General features: G+C 40.2%; 1 protein-coding gene and 1 pseudogene across 7 annotated transcripts in view; one reads left to right on the top strand and one right to left on the bottom strand.

Annotated features, from left to right (window-relative positions):
- The window catches only part of ITCH (itchy E3 ubiquitin protein ligase), a 137,307-nt gene that overhangs the window by 36,957 nt on the left and 81,561 nt on the right, over nt 1-18,789 (top strand). For 5 of the 7 annotated variants that reach the window (XM_010386495.2, XM_030914565.1, XM_030914564.1 and 2 more), the window contains 3 exons: nt 7,784-7,925; nt 12,272-12,396; nt 13,489-13,626. In XM_010386495.2, the coding sequence (XP_010384797.1) occupies nt 7,784-7,925; nt 12,272-12,396; nt 13,489-13,626 (405 nt within the window). The remainder of the gene's footprint in view (nt 1-7,783; nt 7,926-12,271; nt 12,397-13,488; nt 13,627-18,789) is intronic. The other 2 variants (XM_030914569.1, XM_030914568.1) reach the window with 1 other exon arrangement.
- On the bottom strand, nt 1,588-2,149 carry LOC104680507 (annotated as a pseudogene).

Consider the following 18,789-nt stretch of genomic DNA (forward strand, 5'->3'; position numbering starts at 1 on the left):
TAAAAAAAAAATTTATTGCTAAGGGAGATGGAGATGGGAAGTAATCAGTGTTTGTAACAGAGTGGTTAGATTTGTGTTTTAGAAGATTAGAGAGAAAGATAAAAAAATTTCTTTTTTTTTTTTGAGACGGAGTCTCGTTCTGTCACCCAGGCTGGAGTGCAATGGCGCTATCTCAGTTGACTGCAATCTCTGCCTACCATGCCCACCCCCTTACCTACCTTTTTATTTATTTATTTATTTACTGAAACAGAGTCTCACTCTGTCGCCCAGGCTGAAGTGCAGTGACTTGATCTTGGCTCACTGCAACCTCCGTCTCCCAGGTTCAAGCAATTCTCGTGCCTCAGCCTCCCCAGTAGCTGGGATTACAGGCATGCACCACTGTGCCTGGCTCAGCCAGGCTGGTCTCGAACTCCTGACCTCAAGTAATTTGCCCACCTCGGCCTCCCAAAGTTCTGAAATTACAGGCATGAGCCATTGTCCTAGCCAATTTTTAAATTTTTTATAAAGACATGTTATCATTGTGTCACCCAGGCTGATCTTGGATTTCTTAAATCAGCTCTTCATGTCTTCTTATCATTTAGCCAGGGTCTTTACCTTGGATGTAAGTCTGTTTTCTTATGTCCTTACCTGTCTTTATTTATCTGTTTCCCATTTAATTATGCCTATATATAACCTCAGCTATTATACTTAACTCATCTGTGTCTTTTTTTTTTTTTTTTTGACTGGGAAAAATTTTTTAAAATTACAAGCTCAACCCATTTGGTGTATTTCAGAGGTACAGTGCTTTTCTTCATTTATCAGTGAAAGAAGTTAAGAAATTAATTTTCAGAAAAATTCAGTAAGTGGCAAACAAACATCCTTGAAAGTCACAGTCACATATAGTGTCTCCTAGAAAAGAGGAGGGGTAAGACAGCCTCCACCTACTTTCACGAGTTTCCTCAAATACTGGATCTACTCAAGGGTGGAGTAAAAAGGCAACTTTCAAAAAGGAGTATGTTATTAAATGAGGCATTTACTATACTCCTTCCTAAGAGCCCCAGATGGGGAACATGTTTTCTCAACTAGATCTAGGAAGTGGACTGTGGAATCAGTCGGTCCTCCTCACCTTAAGGGCTATCCACTGGTTAATGAATTTAAAAAAAAAAAAAAAAAGGACTTAAAAACAAACCTCACCACACTCCGCCCTAAAAAAGAGGAGAGGGGAAGAAAGAAACCACTAAGATGTCCCAGAGTGGAACCAGGGAGCAGCTTCAACAATTCCAATTAGTCTGTTACAGAGTCATCCACAAGCATGCCTTGCTTTTAAAATACATATATATATATATATATCTTGAAACAACAAAACCAAAACTAGTACTAATCACTTTTCTGACAACATACAATTACTCAAAATTAACTAGTACTGGGATAGGGATGCGAGGGAGCCGTAACTATGGGCCTTGTCTCACATGAGTACGTGTGGGTAGGTGCAGGGCATTTGTCATTATGGCAAAAACGAATTTTAATTTTTAATCTTTAGTTTGACTTAAACATTGCTTTTAGTATGATGCTGACACCAGCTGTGCAGAAAGGATTCTGGAGAGATGTTCACAGCAGCAGACATCTACGACTCTTCTTTGGTTCTGGAGGTTCCAGGGCAGTCAATGTTGCTTCATCAGACACGTTCTTTAGGCCTTTCTGTGTGAGTGCAGAACACTCCACATACTTGACAGCCTTCAGGTCATGGGCCAGCTTTTCAGCAGTCTCTGGAGTGATGATAGGCTTCTGTTTGTTCTTGGCAAGTTTCTCAATAGTAGAGGGGTCATCTTTGAGATCAATTTGGGTCCCAACAAGCAACAGAGGAGTCTTTGGACAGTGGTGAGTTATCTTGGGCACCTGCTTTTCTTTCACATTTTCAAATGAAGATGGAGAGACCACTGAAAAATAGACTAGAAATAAATCTGTTTGTGGGTAACTCAGCGTCGTAATCCCTCATAATCCTGTTGCTCTGCAGTATCAAAAAGTCCAAGAGTATGTGGTTCTCCACCAGTCGTAACTATTACTGTATAGTTGTCAAGAACAGTTGGTGTATATTCCGATGGAAATTTGTTTGTTGTGTTGTTTTACCAACAGCACCATCATCCACAACAACACACTTAATTGTCTGCATTGTTGAAATAGTTTGGTATCCACTTTAAATATTTCAAATCTGATGTTGACCTCAGCTTCTCCACCAGGGCGTTGGCTCATCTGTGTTTTTTATTTGATGTTTGTTGCATGCTAGCATTGGGCAAAATAAGGAAACTTTGGTACTTCCTAGAATTTCTTATATTCTCATCTTTACTACAAATTAACTAAGAAAGGATGTCATCTTGATTTTAGTTATTATTAATTGTAATTAAATATGTCCCAAATTTATTACAGTACCATATATTTAGTTCTGATTGTTCAGGAACCAAAAAGATCCCTTATACTTATGTTGTTTTTAATTCCTTTAACAGTCCAGCAAACTAAGAAGTTTATACTTGTGATTTAGAGTTTAGTTCTCCACAGGCAGGGCAGAGTTCTTCCACAAAGGTGGCTGTTGCTTAACCGGGTTGATCTCTTACCTAGTTCATTACTCTGCTTATTTATTTGGTTTTGGCACTGTTTTTTGTTGTACCTTGTTCTCTGTAGTTTATGCAAAATAGGTTGGATAAGCTAAGGATCCATTCTTTTTTTGTATTTGTATTGTAAAATGTTTATGTTGTATCAGAGAGATACGCTGAAGAACTGAAATCAGTTCAAAGCACTGACCTTCAGAACAGAAGGATCAGAGGAACATCAGTTTATGCCATGAAAACTATTTGCATTAGTATGTGGGTATGTGTGTGAGAGAGAGACAGAGAGCACAAGCATGGGAGAGTGAGATAGCCAGCAAGAGATTATAATAAAGCAAAGAGACAAAGACAAGAAAGCAGGGAAACTTTTGTTTTCTGCCATGACTGATTATCATTTGGTTCAACATATGTATTAAATACTTCTCAGATTAAGTCCCAGAGTGCTCCAGAAATTGTAAAGATTGGCTACATCTGTGCAATCAAGAGGCTCACAGGGTGAGTTAAACAAGTAAAAACTAGTAAGACAAAATGAAAACCTGACGGAGCCATACATAAATATGGAAATACCCTGGAAGCATGGAGGTGGAAATAATTCCACTTCTTAGGATTAAAGAAGCCTTCAATCAAAGAGACGGGGCACGTTCGTCTCTCAAGAAGTAGAATTTTAATGGGTATAAAAGGAAAAAGTATCATTCCGAGTAGAGGGAGCAGCATGTTTAGAGGAATGAAAGTACACGGCCCATGTGAGGAACATCATATAACTAAGGGTGACTAGAATATAGAGCTTTGGTAAGATTTGTTTTAGTAGGAGGCTGGAAGGGTAAGTTACAGCTGCATACGAAGCACGGTAAAATGCCCCATAAGAGTTTAAACTTCATTTTGCAGGCAATAAAGAATCATTTAAGTAATGACATGATCACCTCTATTTTAGGAAAATAATTCTGGTGACTGTGAGGAGTTGGATTGGAGAAGTGACAGTAAAATCAGTTGTTTAGAGGCCTCTCATAGTAGCCCAGGTGTCAGATGAGACAGACGTTTTTCTGGTCCTTTTTCTTCCAGTTTATAATGTATAGTTTTTTATTTTTTTGTTTAATTTACTGTGGGACTTTAGTTTTCAGGAAGTAGCATATTGATTTATTTTATATTTGTAATATTATGACTATAACACAAGGTTTTGTTCAATCTAGACTTTGAGATTGGAATACTGAAATAATTTTTCCTGTCCAGGTTTTGCAATGTGACCCTTGGGCAAAAATTTAAATTCCACAGAGCTTGTGTCTTTTTTTTTTTTTTTTTTTTGAGACAGAGTTTCATTCTTGTCACCCAGGCTGGAGTGCAATGGCGTGATCTCAGCTCACTACAACCTTTGCCTCCCAGGTTCCAGTAATTCTCCTGCCTCAGCCTCCTGAGTAGCTGGGATGGCAGGCGCCTGCCACCACGTCTGGCTGATTTTTGTAGTTTTAGTAGAGACAGGGTTTCACTGTTTGCCAAGCTGGTCTTGAACTCCTGATTTCAGGTGATCCTTTTGCTCCAGCCTCCCAAAGTGCTGGGATTACAGGCATGAGCCACTACATTCAGCTGCTTCTCTTTTTATGTGTAAAAATTAGGACAGTAATACCTGTTTCACAGAATAGTTGTGAATCTTGAAATTACATTTACGTGCAGGCACATGGTAAATACTAACAATTGCTGCCCCCCGCCCCTGCCCCCCATGTAAAGTTTGCTAGACTGGGCCTGGTGGTTCATGCCTGTAATTCTACCACTTTGGTAGGCCTAGGTGAGTAGATCTCTTGGGCCCAGGAGTACAAAACCAACCTGGGCAACTTGGCAAAACCTTGTCTCTACCAGAAAAAATACAAAAATTTGCTGGATGTGGTGGCACGCACCTGTAGTCCCAGCCACTTGGGAGACTGAGGTGGGAGGATGGCTTGAGCCCAGGAAGTAGAGGTGGTTGCAGTGACCTGAGATTGTGCCAGTATACTCCACCCTGGGTGACAGAACCAGGCCCTGTCTCAAAAAAAAAAAAAAAAAAAAAAAAAAAAAAAAAATTTCAATGGGGTTTGGTAGGATTATGTAGCAAAATTGCTTTCACAAATTTGAATCCAGTTGGGTACAGTGGCTCATGCCTATAATCCCAACACTTTGAGAGGCAGAGGCAGAGGCAGGTGGATCGCCTCAGGAATTTGACACCAGCCTGACCAACATGGTGAAACCCCGTCTCTACTAAAAATGCAAAAATTAGCTGGGTGTGGTGATGGGTGCCCGTAACCCCGGCTGCTTGGGAGGCTGAGGCAGGAGAATCTCTTGAACCCGGGAGGCAGAGGTTGCCATGAGCTCAGATTGCGCCATTGCACTCCAGCCTGGGCAACAAGAGTGAAACTCCATCTCAAAAAAAAAAAAAAAAAAAAAATTTGAATCCTAGAAAGATCATTTCTTTCCTTTCAGCCCTGCATTGCTCTTTGTTCTAGGTTTAATCCGTTTCAGAGTGCCACAAGAGGCCCTGAAATATAATGAGTGTATGTATAATTGTTTGGGCTATTTCACCTTTTCTTAGACCAGAAATGTATTAAAAGAGAAATTTTATGTTTTTCTGTGTAATCCTGTGATTAAATTTGGCTCTATATTAAGCACTAGAGCTTTAATAATACTTTTTTTAAATTTTTGTTTTAAATAGAGATGAGGTCTCACTATGTTGTCCACACTGGTCTTAGACTCCTGGGCTCAAGCGATCCTCCCTCCTAGGTCTCCCAAAGTACTGGTATTATGTGCCTGGCCTATTACGTTTTAATCAGAGATAGCTCTGGTCCCCCACTTGAATATTTTTTTATTGTGAAAAAGACTTTCTATTTCATGTTTCCACTTAGATGTCTCGGCATCTCAAAGAACTTTTTTTTTTTTTTTTTGGAGACACAGTTTTGCTCTGTTGCCCAGGCTGGATTGCAGTGGTGCAATCACAGCTCACTGCAGCCTTGACCTCCCAGGCTCAAGCGATCGTCCTGCCTCAGCCTCCCCAGCAGCTGGAACTACAGGTGATGCCATCATGCCTGGCTAATTTTTAAAATTATCTTTTGTAGAGACGGTGGTCTCACTGTGTTGACCAGGCTTTGTTCAAACTCCTGGGCCTCAAGTGATCTTCCTGCCTCAGCCTCCCAAAGTGCTGGGATTACAAGTGTGAACCACCATGCTCGATCTTGTCTATTTGTCTAGCCTTCTCTTGCAACTCTTCATTTTCTTTAGTCAGTCATTCTGCGGCTGGCTTGAATGCCAGCAAAAAGGCACATAAGCCTAAAAGGATGAAAGTATTTGATATATGTGAAGTCAGAGTTTCAGGGCCACCACCTGGGACTGTGTCCGCTTGGATTCCCAGACTTTGGACTATATATTAAGCTTCTTAAGTAGCTACTATATAAACTCCTCTGACAACTCCAAGGGTTCCTTAACTTTGATGAGCATTGGCATTCTCTGAACTTTGCTGCTGGAGTGGATAACCTGGGTGGTGGAGTACTTCCTTGTTTGTAATTTACCTCATCTATGCTCCCTCAACTCATGAGGGAGCAATGAGTTGCCACCTGTGGAAATCATGGGGTGCTCTACTATATTTCTACTTGTTGTACCCTCTAAGGGGCTTGGACAAAGCTATTTTATGGCAAAGGTAACTAAAGGGTGAAGGCTAAGGAGTTTGTATCTCAAGATGCACAACATAGGAAGCTCTTGCTTAGATAATATGAGATGTTTAAAAAAAAATCTTAGTTTGTAATTCTTATTCTTCCTTTGGCTTTCCACCAGAATAAAATCCAAATTATTATTATTATTATTATTTTTGATACATAATCTTACTCTGTTGCCCAGGCTGGAGTGCAGTGGCAGAATCTTGGCTCACTGCAACCTCCACCCGCCGGGTTCAAGCAATTCTCCTGCCTCAGCCTCCTGAGTGACTGGGATTACAGGTGCCTGCCACCACACCTGGCTGATTTTTGAATTTTTTTTAGTAGAGACAGGGTTTCGTCATGTTGGCCAGGCTGGTCTTAAACTCCTGACCTCAGGTGATCCACCCGCCTCAGCCTCCCAAAGTGCTGGGATTACAGACGTGCGCCACTGTGCCCAGCTGCAAATTCTTTATCTTGGCTTGCAAAGCTCCCATACAAAGCTTATCTCCCTTCATTTACCATTCTTTCCTGTGCTTGCTATACTTTCCCTCAGATATGCCATACTCATTTGCCTCTGTCTGGAATGCTTTCTTATTCCCACCTCTAGTCTTCACATGGCTGGCTCCTTGTCATTTGGATGGTTGCTTAAAAGTCTTCTCAGAAGCCTTCCTTACTACCAAGTCATGTTCTGTCACTTCAGCCTGTTTTTCATCATAAATACTTGAATTAGAATATAATCTCCTTGAAAGCCAGATCCTTTACTGTTAATTGCTTTAGGGACAGAGTTTAGAGTTTAGAGCAGTATCTGACACATGGTAGGCGTTCAGATGTTTGTTGACCATGTTTGTCAATGCATACATTTTGTTTGTTTTGAGATATGATCTCGCTGTGCTGCCCAGGCAGGTCTTAAACACCTAGGTTCAAGCAGTCCTCCTGCCTCAGCCACCTGAGTAGCTGAGATTACAGGTGCAAGCCACCCTGCCCAGCCTTATGTGTGCTTTTTAAATTTTTCTTCCTGTCGCCCAAGCTGGAGTGCAGTGGCACAATCATAGCTCATTGAAGCCTTGACCTCCTGGACTCAAGTGATTCTCCTACCTCAGCCTCCCAAGTAGCTAGGACTATTGGCACATGCCACTATGCCCAGCTAATTTTTTTGATTTTTAGGAGAGATGAAGGCTCCCTATATTTTCCAGATTGGTCTTGAACTACTGAGCTTAGGCAATCCTCTTGCCTTGGCCTCCCAAAGTTCTGGGATTACAGGCGTAAGCCACTGCACCTGGCCCATATGTGTACTTTTTAATTGATCTGAGTTCTGGACTTTTGATAGCATGGAATTCTACTGATGGGAGTTTGGGTTGATGGTACGGGGAACCTCTATATTTATTTACTAGGATGGGAGAAGTACAAAGGTTATGAGTGAATAAAATTGGTAAGTATTTTAGAGCAAAACTGCTTCTTGAGTAAATTTAGTAAATCTGCCTAATTATGAAGTTAAATTGATTTCATGAGTGAATTAATATCTCATCTATTGAAATATTTTTCATTTCTTTTACATAGTCATCTCAGCAAAACTTAAGGAAAATAAGAAGAATTGGTTTGGACCAAGTCCTTATGTAGAGGTCACAGTAGATGGACAGTCAAAGAAGACAGAAAAATGCAACAACACAAACAGTCCCAAGTGGAAGCAACCCCTTACAGTGTAAGTTTGGAATTATTTTTCTATAGTACGTTTTGTTTAGTAGATGATTGGAAATACAATTAAAAAAAAGTTTCTCACTTTGGTTTTTTTTGTTTTGAGACGGCGTCTTGCTCTGTTGCCCAGGCTAGAGTGCAGTGGCGTGATCTTGGCTCATTGCTAACTCTGCCTCCTGGGTTCACGCCATTCTCCTGCCTCAGCCTCCCGAGTAGCTGGGGCTACAGGCGCCCGACACCACGCCCAGTTAAGTTTTTTGTATTTTTAGTAGAGCTGGGGTTTCACCGTGTTAGCCAGGATGGTCTCGATCTCCTGACCTCATGATCTGCCTGCCTTGGCCTCCCAAAGTGCTGGGATTACAGGCGTGAGCCACCGTGCCCGGCCTGGTTTTTTTTTTTTTCTTCCTCCTTTCTCTCTTCTTTTTTTTTTTTTCTCCCCTTTTCCTAGGATTCCTTCTGGTCTGCTTTTTTGTTTCTCTTTAAATAGCTGTTTTTATAGTCATTCCCTTTCTTTACCTTCTCTAGTTCAGTTGGTGATGATATTGCTCTTGTTACTGAACAATAACTGAAAAGAGCCCATGGTCACAGACCTAAAAAGATTTCTGGCAGCCCTTTTATTAACTTTGGGTTGAATTAAGGGATTATGAGTACCCCCTCTGTTTTTTAACTTAATTTTTTTTTTTTTTTTTTTTTTTTTGAGACGGAGTCTCGCTCTGTCGCCCAGGCTGGAGTGCAGTGGCCGGATCTCAGCTCACTGCAAGCTCCGCCTCCCGGGTTTACGCCATTCTCCTGCCTCAGCCTCCCAAGTAGCTGGGACTACAGGCACCCGCCAACTCGCCCGGCTAGTTTTTTGTATTTTTTAGTAGAGACGGGGTTTCGCCGTGTTAGCCAGGATGGTCTCGATCTCCTGACCTCGCGATCCACCCGTCTCGGCCTCCCAAAGTGCTGGGATTACAGGCTTGAGCCACCGCGCCCGGCCAACTTAATTTTTAAAAATAGTATTTTAATTAGTTTTTTCTTTGTTTTGTTTTGAGATAGTGTCTCACTCTGTCACCCAAACTGGAGTATAGTGGTGCTATCATAGCTCACAGCAGCCTTGAACTCCTAGCCTCAAGAGATCCTCCTGCCTCAGCCTCCCAAGTAGCTGGGACCACAGGCATGCATCACTGTGCCTGGCCAGTTTTTTAGTATTTTAAATTACGGTGCCAGTTATACTGTACTTATTTATTTTTTGAATGAGATGGGATCTTGCTGTGTTGTCCAGAGTGCCCTCAACCTCCCTGGCTCAAGCAGTCTTCCCATCTCAGCCTTTTGCTCCAGTAGCTGGGACTACTACTATACATTTTATTCTACAACTTTCTTTTTGTACTTAAGACTAATATCATGGTGATCTCTCTACCTGAGTACATATGGATCTTACATCCCTTATATAGCTTCGTAATATTCCTTAATATGGGTGAACTATATTTTAATAGTTCTGTATTGATTAGTTGGCTCCTAATGTTGTGTTATTAGGCAGTGTCGCGGATACATCCATGTGCATATATCTTTGTATGTTGGTGTTTATATATGTAGTATAGATTCATAGAAGTAGGATATAGCTCAGTTTTAACACAAAGCCCCAAATGTTGGCATTATAATCTAAGATATTAACACCCATTAAAGGTTCATTTTAATTTTTAAAATTAAAATAGAAGGAAACACATGGAGCCAGGTGTGGTGGCTCACACCTGTAATCCCAACTCTTTGGGAGACTGAGCCAGGAGGATTCTGTGAGGCCAGGAGTTCAAAGGGGCAGTTTGCTATGATTGCTCCTGTGAATTGCCACTGAACTCTAGCCCGGGCAATGTAGCAAGACCCTGTCTCTACAAAAAGAAAAAAAAAGAAGAAGAAAAAGAATGATTTGGCCAGGTATGGTGGGTCACTCCTGTAATCCCAGTAGTTTGGGAGGCCAAGGCGGGAGGATCACCTGAGATCAGGAGTTTGAGACCAACCTAACTAACATGGTGAAACCTGGTCTCTACTAAAAATACAAAAATTAGCTGGGCGTGGTGGTGGGTGCCTGTAATCCCAGCTACTCGGGAGGCTGAGACAGGAGAATTGCTTGAACCTGGTAGGCAGAGGTTGCAGGTTGCAGTGAACTGAGATTGCGCCATTGCATTCCAGCTGGGGTGACAAGAGTGAAACCCTGTCTCAAAAAAGAGAGAAAAAAAAGAAGAATTTATGGGAGATCATCTGGAGGCCCATATCATTCCAATGTTCCTCATCTGTGTTTATTTCAGCATAAATGTTTCTTACTTAGGCTTTCTGTTTTTAATTAATGGCCCATCGTAGACTGAGTCGAAATGAAACAATGTATTAATAAAAATTTCAAAAAACCACATGAGGCTGGGAATGATGGCACATGTTTGTAATTCCAGCTACTTGGGAGGATAAGGTGGGAGGATAAGGTGCTTTAGCCCGGGAGGAGTTAGAGATTAACCAGGGCAAAGTAGTGAGTTCCCATCTCATATATATTTTTTCCTTTACCAAGTGCAATCTATAAAAGGTCACAGCCTCCATAATGGCTGAACAGAGATGTTCAGTTGAATTAGATGGTCACCTAATTTCCTCCGACTGCTTTGAGTGCTTACTTGATATGCACTCAGAGGCTCTTAAGCTGTTAATGTCATGAACTCCTTAGTGATTTAAAAGTTAAGAAAAAAGAAACTCACTTTGTAGTTCTGTGTGGTAATGCTGTTTTTGATCACAGACATTTGGGGAACTTAAATTCAAGTTCTTCTCCTGAATTTTTAAGTTGCAGCAAATTGGCCTGGAATTTTATCACTTCCATTGTTGTGTAACAGGCTTTCCAGACTGCTGTTGAGAATTGAATTGAAACAATTAAGACTGGTCATCTTTGACAGTATACTTTGTGTACCTTTTTCTTCCATATTAAAAATAGTAAAGTTAAATTTATTTGCTTTTTATTTCATCCCCGTTATGATTTCTGAACTGACTAATAGAGAATTTTTTTTTTTCCCACTCTCACCCAGGCTGGGGTGCAGTGGCGCTGTCTCTGCTCACTGCAACCTCTGCCTCCCGGGTTCAAGCAAGTCTTCTGCCTCAGCCTCTTGAGTAGCTGGGGTTACAGGCATGCGCCACCACTCCCAGCTAATTTTTTTGTAATTTTAGTAGAGATGGGGTTTCACCATATTGGCCAGGCTGGTCTCAAGCTCCTGACGTAAAATAATCCTCCCACCTCAGCCTCCCTAAGTGCTGGGATTACAGGCGTGAGCCACTGCGCCTGGTCGAGAAATATTTTCCTAATATGATATATAGTATGAGCTCTCTTGAAAGTAGCATATGAGAATTTTGAAGAGAATGAATACATTGTACCCCCTAAGAAGAAGAGCAATGTGGAATTTTTAGTTTGTTTAATCTACCCATTGCTGTTGAAATGGTGGTGGTAATAGGTACAGGTAGACTTCAAAGGAGGAAAGTGTTTGTCCCCTCAAACTTGATCACAGTAGAGAGAATGAGATATAGAGAAATTCAAACATTTCTGGAATTTGTCTTTGTATCATTGAACCATAGGACTGTGGTAGATTATATAGTGCTCCTAGCTTTCTGATGCTTGACTCTAACATTGATTGTATGTGTATTGCAAATTCAAATTTCCCAGTTTACTTTGGAAATACCATTATAGAGAGTATTCTTTATTGGCATTTAGTAAGGTATGAGTGAGTTCATATTTGATAGTTGGACTGGGCAACTTGCCTCTAGCAGTGTGAAACTTGGTGTATGTAATGTAATCTTCAAATCATTATGTAGCTGACTTGAGGAACTTTTTAATATAAAATTTAATGTCAAGATTTTATTCAAATTACCATTCTGCTGCTTACTGGCTGTGTGACCTTAGGCAGTTTGCTTTATCTCTGAATGTCAGTTTCTGTATCTGAAGAAGGAAGTGATAATTCCCATCTCACAGGGTTACTGTAAAGATAAAATAACCTCAAGCTCTGTAAACTACTAACATAAGGATTTAATTTGTAAAGTTACTCTTCTGTACTACTAAAGTAAAACTAGTTTTCTTATAGTTTGTTGCAGGATAAGCAGTTTCACTTTTGTTGACAATATATGATGAATTTACTTCTATAGTTCAATCACAAGTGAAAATGACCATGTAAGCATGTAGCTAGCATTCAGATAATTTTCATAAGGTTACTGAACATAGGCCAATATTGATTGTATAGTAAACTGTAAGGGGTGCAGTGAGAAGATTTTAGACTTTAAAACTGAATTGTAATTTATTTAGGATCTCATTGTCATATTCAATAAAAATAATATTTTTTCCGCTTTTTTCACTTTTAGTATCGTTACCCCTGTGAGTAAATTACATTTTCGTGTGTGGAGTCACCAGACACTGAAATCTGATGTTTTGTTGGGAACTGCTGCATTAGATATTTATGAAACATTAAAGTCAAACAATATGAAACGTATGTATGTAAGACTAATAGAAATTGCACTTAGCTGTTTGTTTTTCTGGAAGAAATTTATGTGCCAAGCATGCATAATGACTCATGTTCACTCATACTTTTAAGTTTTACTTGGTTATACGATGAACAGATAGAAGAATTTTACAGTGTTGAAAGTATTCTGAGTAACCTTGGTTTGGCCATTCATTTTGAATTCAGTATTTTTAGCAAATATTTGTTTACTTAGCAAATAGATATTAGTAAAGTAATACATAGTTAATTGTGGAAAAACTAAAATATAGAGCAGAGATGAAAGAAAAAATAAAAATCCCACTTCAGAGACAAATCCAATGAATATTTTTACAGATTTCCTTTTCAAATGGTTTTTTTTGGGAGGGACATGGGGAGACAAGGACACACTCTGTTTCCCAGGCTGGAGTGCAGTAGCTATTTACAGGTGCAGTTGCAGCACAGTGTAGTCTTGAACTCCTGGCCTCAAGTGATTATCCTGCCTCAGCCTCCTGAGACTGAGACTAGGCGGGTACCACCACATTCAGCTTTAATTAAATGCTTATTTTTAAAAATGTCTTCATTTTATGTGGTTGTGGTTTATATAATATGGAAATATGTGTAGCTTGTTTTAATTAATATATATTAAATATATAATTATATATTAGTAAAACACATTTTTTCTACCCCTCGACTATCTAAAACATACTTCTAATAATTTTCTCATTTAGGGCTTATTAGATATAATTTATCCTTAAATTATGTTTTTACTCAATTCAGGTATGTATTGCTAAATAATCTTTATTCTTATGCTAACCCATTTTATACTATAGTTTTACAAGGATGGAATGAAAATAATAAACGATGGACATACTATTTTACATCAGGGATATGAAACATTAACAAATTTTGTCCTTTTTAAAAGATACAGTGTTTTGGTGTCAAAAGTACTCAAACCTTGGGTGAAACAAAGTTAAACAATTTATATGTACATATAGTTATATTTTCTTGGACATCACATATTTAACAGAATTTTTAACAGTTAAGATGCCTTAACCGGGGGAAAAAAGTGACCATTTTTTCTGTAACTTTATTTTCTTCCAGTTGAAGAAGTAGTTGTGACTTTGCAGCTTGGAGGTGACAGAGAGCCAACAGAGACAGTAGGAGACTTATCAATTTGTCTTGATGGACTACAGTTAGAGTCTGAAGTTGTTACCAATGGTGAAACTACATGTTCAGAAAGTAAGTGACTACCTTTTTAAGGTCTTTAATGATCCTTCTTAAATAAAATAGCCATTGTAGTATGCTGTATGTAATTATTTTGATTTTTTTTTTCAGATTAATAAAATGTTTTTTTCTGGCTGGTGTGATGGCTCATGCCTCTAATCCCAGCACTTTGGGAGGCTGAGGCAGGAAGATTGCTTGAGCTTGGAGGTTGAGGCTGCTCTGAGCTGTAATCACGTCACTGCAGTCCAGCCTAGGTGACAGAGTGAGACCTTGTTTCTTTAAAAAAAAAGAAAGAAATGATTTTTTTCTTTTTAAAAAAGAGACATTGATCACTTTAAACATTTTCTTTTTAGTTTAATCTACCCATTGCTGTTGAAATGGTGGTGGTAATAGGTACAGGTAGACTTCAAAGGAGGAAAGTGTTTCTTTGTCCCCTCAAACTTGATCACATTAGAGAGAATGAGATATATTCGTATTTCTATGAATAAAAGCATGTATATTTTTACATAAGTTGAAACATTAGCCAAATAAAAGTTGAATCACATTTGGCTCTATGAATAATGAGTTGATTAATATAGTATTTATTCTGTAGGCCCACTATGGCAGTTCATATGGATTAGATGCCACACTGCCAACTGTGCCAATGGCAGACAGAATTTATTGTCTGTAGCAGTGTGTGGTTGAGTTTAAAACCTTTTTTTTTTTTTTTGGTACAGAGTCTTGCTCTGTCGCCCAGGCTGGAGTGCAAGTGGCATGATCTCACTGCAAGCTCCGCCTTCTGAGTTCACGCCATTCTCCCGCCTCAGCCTCCCCAGCAGCTGGGACTACAGGTGCCTGGCTAATTTTTTTGTATTTTTAGTACAGACGGGGTTTCACCGTGTTAGCCAGGATGGTCTCGATCTCCTGACCTCGTGATCCACCTGCCTCGGCCTCCCAAAGTGCTGGGATTACAGGCGTGAGCTAACGCGCCTGGCGTTTTTTTTTTTTTTTTTTTTTTTTTAAAGATAAGAGTTCCGCTCTTGTTGTCCATGGTGGAGTGCAATCTCGGCCCACCGCAACCTCCACCTCCTGGATTCAAGTGATTCTCCTATCTCAATCTCCCGAGTAGCTGGGATTACAGGCATGCGCCACCATGCCCAGCTAATTTTTTTTTTTTTTTTTAGTAGAGATGGGGTTTTTCCATGTTGATCAGGCTAGTCTCAAGCTCTTGACCTCAGGTGATCCACCCACCTCAGCCTTCCAAAGTGCTGGGATTACAGGCGTGAACCACTGCATTCGACCTCTAAATCCTTCTTAACACTGTACCACACAGCCATTACAAGCTGAAATCCATTTACCATTCCCCTTCTACTTCTGTAGGCTACACTTGCAGGGATACCTTTTGACAATACTAATTCATTATATGTGCATTAGTAAATCTTAGAATCTCTGATTTAGTGGTGTGTGTTAAAGAAAAATAAACTGTGTGGCACCTTAGTGGCTAAGTGTATTTTCACTTGAAACATAGATTTTAGAGGCCTGAAGACAATGAAAGAGCAGATTAATGGATTTCTTGATGAGTTTGATGAAGATCTTTTTGGTTTACTTAGAAACTGCATTGTGAAACTTTTTGCAGCTGTCAGGTGCTATTCTTTTTCTACTTTATCGAAAGACTTCCTACTTCCTTTTTGACTCATGACTTTTAAAAATAACAGGACAGGCTGGGCACAGTGTCTCACACCCCTTGATCCCAGCACCTTGGGAGGCTGAGGCAGGAGGGTTGCTTGAGCCCGGGAGTTCAAGACCAGCCTAGGCAACGTAACAAAACTCTGTCTCTGCAAAAAATTCAAAAATTTGCCATGTGTGTGGCACGTGCCTGTAATCCAGGTACTTGGGAGGCTGAGGTGGGAGGATCGCTTGAGCCCAGGAGTCAGAGGTTGCAGTGAGCCAAGATCATACCACTGCACTCCAGCCTGGGTGACAGAGTGAGACCCTCTCTCAAAAAAAAAATAAAGTAGCAAGACCTAATAGGTCTTCCAGATTAGTTCTTTGGGGCTAGTGAGGATGGAAAGAAATTTCTGAAATGGTTATACTGATTTGGAGTTAACACTTTGATTACTGTTCACAAGAACTCTCTAATAGTCATATTTTTCTATACATAAATTGAAAGTCTGGAAGATAAAATACAAGTTATATTGTTAAACTGCCTTAAACCTCAGTATTTATAGTGTCCTCAGCTTCGCCCCCCAGAAGTTGAAACTATTACTAATGTAAAATATTTAATAATTGCTGGGCGCGGTGGCTCTCGCCTGTAATCCCAGCACTTTGGGAGGCCAAGACGGGCGGATCACGAGGTCAGGAGATCAAGACCATCCCGGCTAACACGGTGAAACCCCGTCTCCACTAAAAATATAAAAAAATTAGCCGGGCATGGTGGCGGGCGCCTGTAGTCCCAGCTACTTGAGAGGCTGAGGCAGGAGAATGGCATGAACCCAGGGGGCGGAGCTTGCAGTGAGCCGAGATCAAGCCACTGCACTCCAGCCTGGGCGACAGCGAGACTCCATCTCAAAAAAAAAGAAAAAAGAATTAGAGTATTAACAATATCATTGCATCCACCTGTGTTTTTCTCCTGTATCATTCCTTTTCTTTCCTTTAGAGATAATCACTATTCTGAACTTTGAATTTATCATTTCTGTGGTCTTTAAAAGTTTTATCCTATGTGTGATATATAAGCAGTACTTGTATGTTTCTCTTGCGCTCTACGAAAATATCAGTGTTACCTTTTTATTTATTTTTTTGAGTCGGAGTCTCCCACTGTTATCCCGGCTCGAGTGCAGTGGCGCGATCTCGGCTCACTGCAACCTCTGCCTTCCGGGTTCAGGCGATTCTCCTGCCTCAGCCTCCGGAGTAGCTGGGATTACAGGCATTTGCCACCACACCCAGCGAATTTTTAGTGTTGCCTTTTTCTTTTTTTGAGACGGAGTCTCACTCTGTCGCCGAGGCTGGAGTGCAGTGGCATGATCTTGGCTCACTGTAAGCTCCGCCTTTCCGGTTCATGCTATTGTCCTGCCTCAGCCTCCTGAGTAGCTGGGACTACAGGCCTTTTAAGATTTAGTTATGTAATTGTGTCTGTAGTTATATAATTTACTACTGCATAGTAATCTGTTGGGTGAATGTACCGGGTTTTTTTTGTTTGTTTGTTTGTTTGTTTGTTTGTTTGTTTGAGACGGAGTCTCGCTCTGTTGCCCAGGCTGGAGTGCAGTGGCCGGATCTCAGCTCACTGCAAGCTCCGCCTCCCGGGTTTACGCCATTCTCCTGCCTCAGCCTCCCGAGTAGTTGGGACTACAGGCGCCCGCCACCTCGCCCGGCTAGTTTTTTGTATTTTTTAGTAGAGACGAGGTTTCACCGTGTTAGCCAGGATGGTCTCGATCTCCTGACCTCGTGATCCGCCCATCTCGGCCTCCCAAAGTGCTGGGATTACAGGCTTGAGCCACCGCGCCCGGCCAAATGTACCGGGTTTTAACATTTTTATATCAAAGGACATTTGCTTAGCCTTTTTTTTTTTTTTTTTTGCCATTATGAGCAGCAATACATTGAACATTTTTGCATATGTTTATTAATAAACAGATTTAACGTTTATGTTGGGTGTATGCTTGAGAGTAGAATTGCTGGGGTATTTTTATTTTCAGCTCTACAGTATTTATTGCTTCTTCAAACATGCTATTTGTTAGGATTTTTTAAACTGAGATGAAATTTACATAACATACAATTAACCATTATGTAGAGTGTACACCTTAGTGGTGTTTAGTGTGTTCATAATGATATACATCCACCATCTCTCTCTCTAGTTTCAGATCTTTCTTGTTACCTGAAAAAAAAAAAACAAAAAAACCATTTATTTCTTCTCCCAAGCCGTGATAACTACTAATCTGCTCTCTGTCTCTATGGATTTGCCTATTCAGGAGGATATATCACATAAAAGGAATCATGTGACTTTTTTGTCTGGATTCTTTACTTAGCATAATGACTTTGAGGTTCATCCAATTTGTAGAATGTGTCAGTACTTACTTTCTTCTTATGGCTGTGTAATAATTCTTCTGTGTGTATATGTGCCACAATTTGTTTATCCATTCATTCTTTGATACACATTTGGCTTACTTCCATTTGGCTGTTACGAATTATAAATAATGCTGCTATAAGCATTTGTATAGAAATACGTTTTCATTTCTTTTGGATGTATACCTTAGGAGTAGATTTCCTGATGCTTGTTTTTGATAGTTTCTCATTTCTTCCTTTTAACTTTTTTTGATACATCGGATTTTTTTTTTAAACGTTCTCCATTTGATAATTCCAGTGTCTGAAATCCTTGGGTATGTAAATGGTTTTTTGTCTCTTCCTCATTGAGGTTTGTTTTCATTTGCATTTGTTCTTCAATTGCAAGTTTATATTTGATCTTAATCGGTTGGAATCTTAAGGGCCTAAATTGGGGATTCTTTGCCCCAGAGAAAATTTCTTTTGCTTCTGCTAGTTGCTAGGGTGTACCACTGAACTGGGAACACTTCACCTCCTTTTCTTCATGTGTATTTCTAAAATGGATCAGACCCTTACCAGCCTAATGTGGCAGGCTCTGGTTCAGCACCCCAGGTTTGCTGCTTACCCAAGACTTTCTGATCCATTTGAGGATTGAAAATGGCCCTCTGGGCAACCCAGTTTTTCACATTTGCTCACTGCATACTTGTGTCCATTCACTTTGTTTTTTTTTCTTTTTGAGACTGGATCTCGCTGTGTTATCCAGACTAGAGTTCAGTGGCTATTCAGTGGAGCGGTTATAGCACACTGCACCTTTGAACTCCGGGCCTCAAGGAGTCCTCCTGCCTCAGCTTTTTGTGTAGCTGGGACTTCAGGTGCTCACTACCACACCTGGCTTCAGTTCACTTTTTTGTTTTTGAGATTGCTAGACATCCAAGAAATAGGAACGATGTGTTAAACTGTTTTATCTAGGAGCTATTTTGTGGTGGGAGGGCAGGCCATTTTGACGAGCTTAATGAGTAGAAGATACCTTTGTAGATCTTCTAAAGTTTCTTGTGGGTAAAATGTGCGTTTAGCAATCTGAAAAATTTTCTTGAGGAAATTTGGATTGGGAATACCTTTAAAAGGCAATACATTTGTAAAATGCAGTGGTTAAGAACAACCATTGTT

Source organism: Rhinopithecus roxellana, chromosome 13, assembly GCF_007565055.1.
Source record: "Rhinopithecus roxellana isolate Shanxi Qingling chromosome 13, ASM756505v1, whole genome shotgun sequence".
NCBI lineage: Eukaryota > Metazoa > Chordata > Mammalia > Primates > Cercopithecidae > Rhinopithecus > Rhinopithecus roxellana.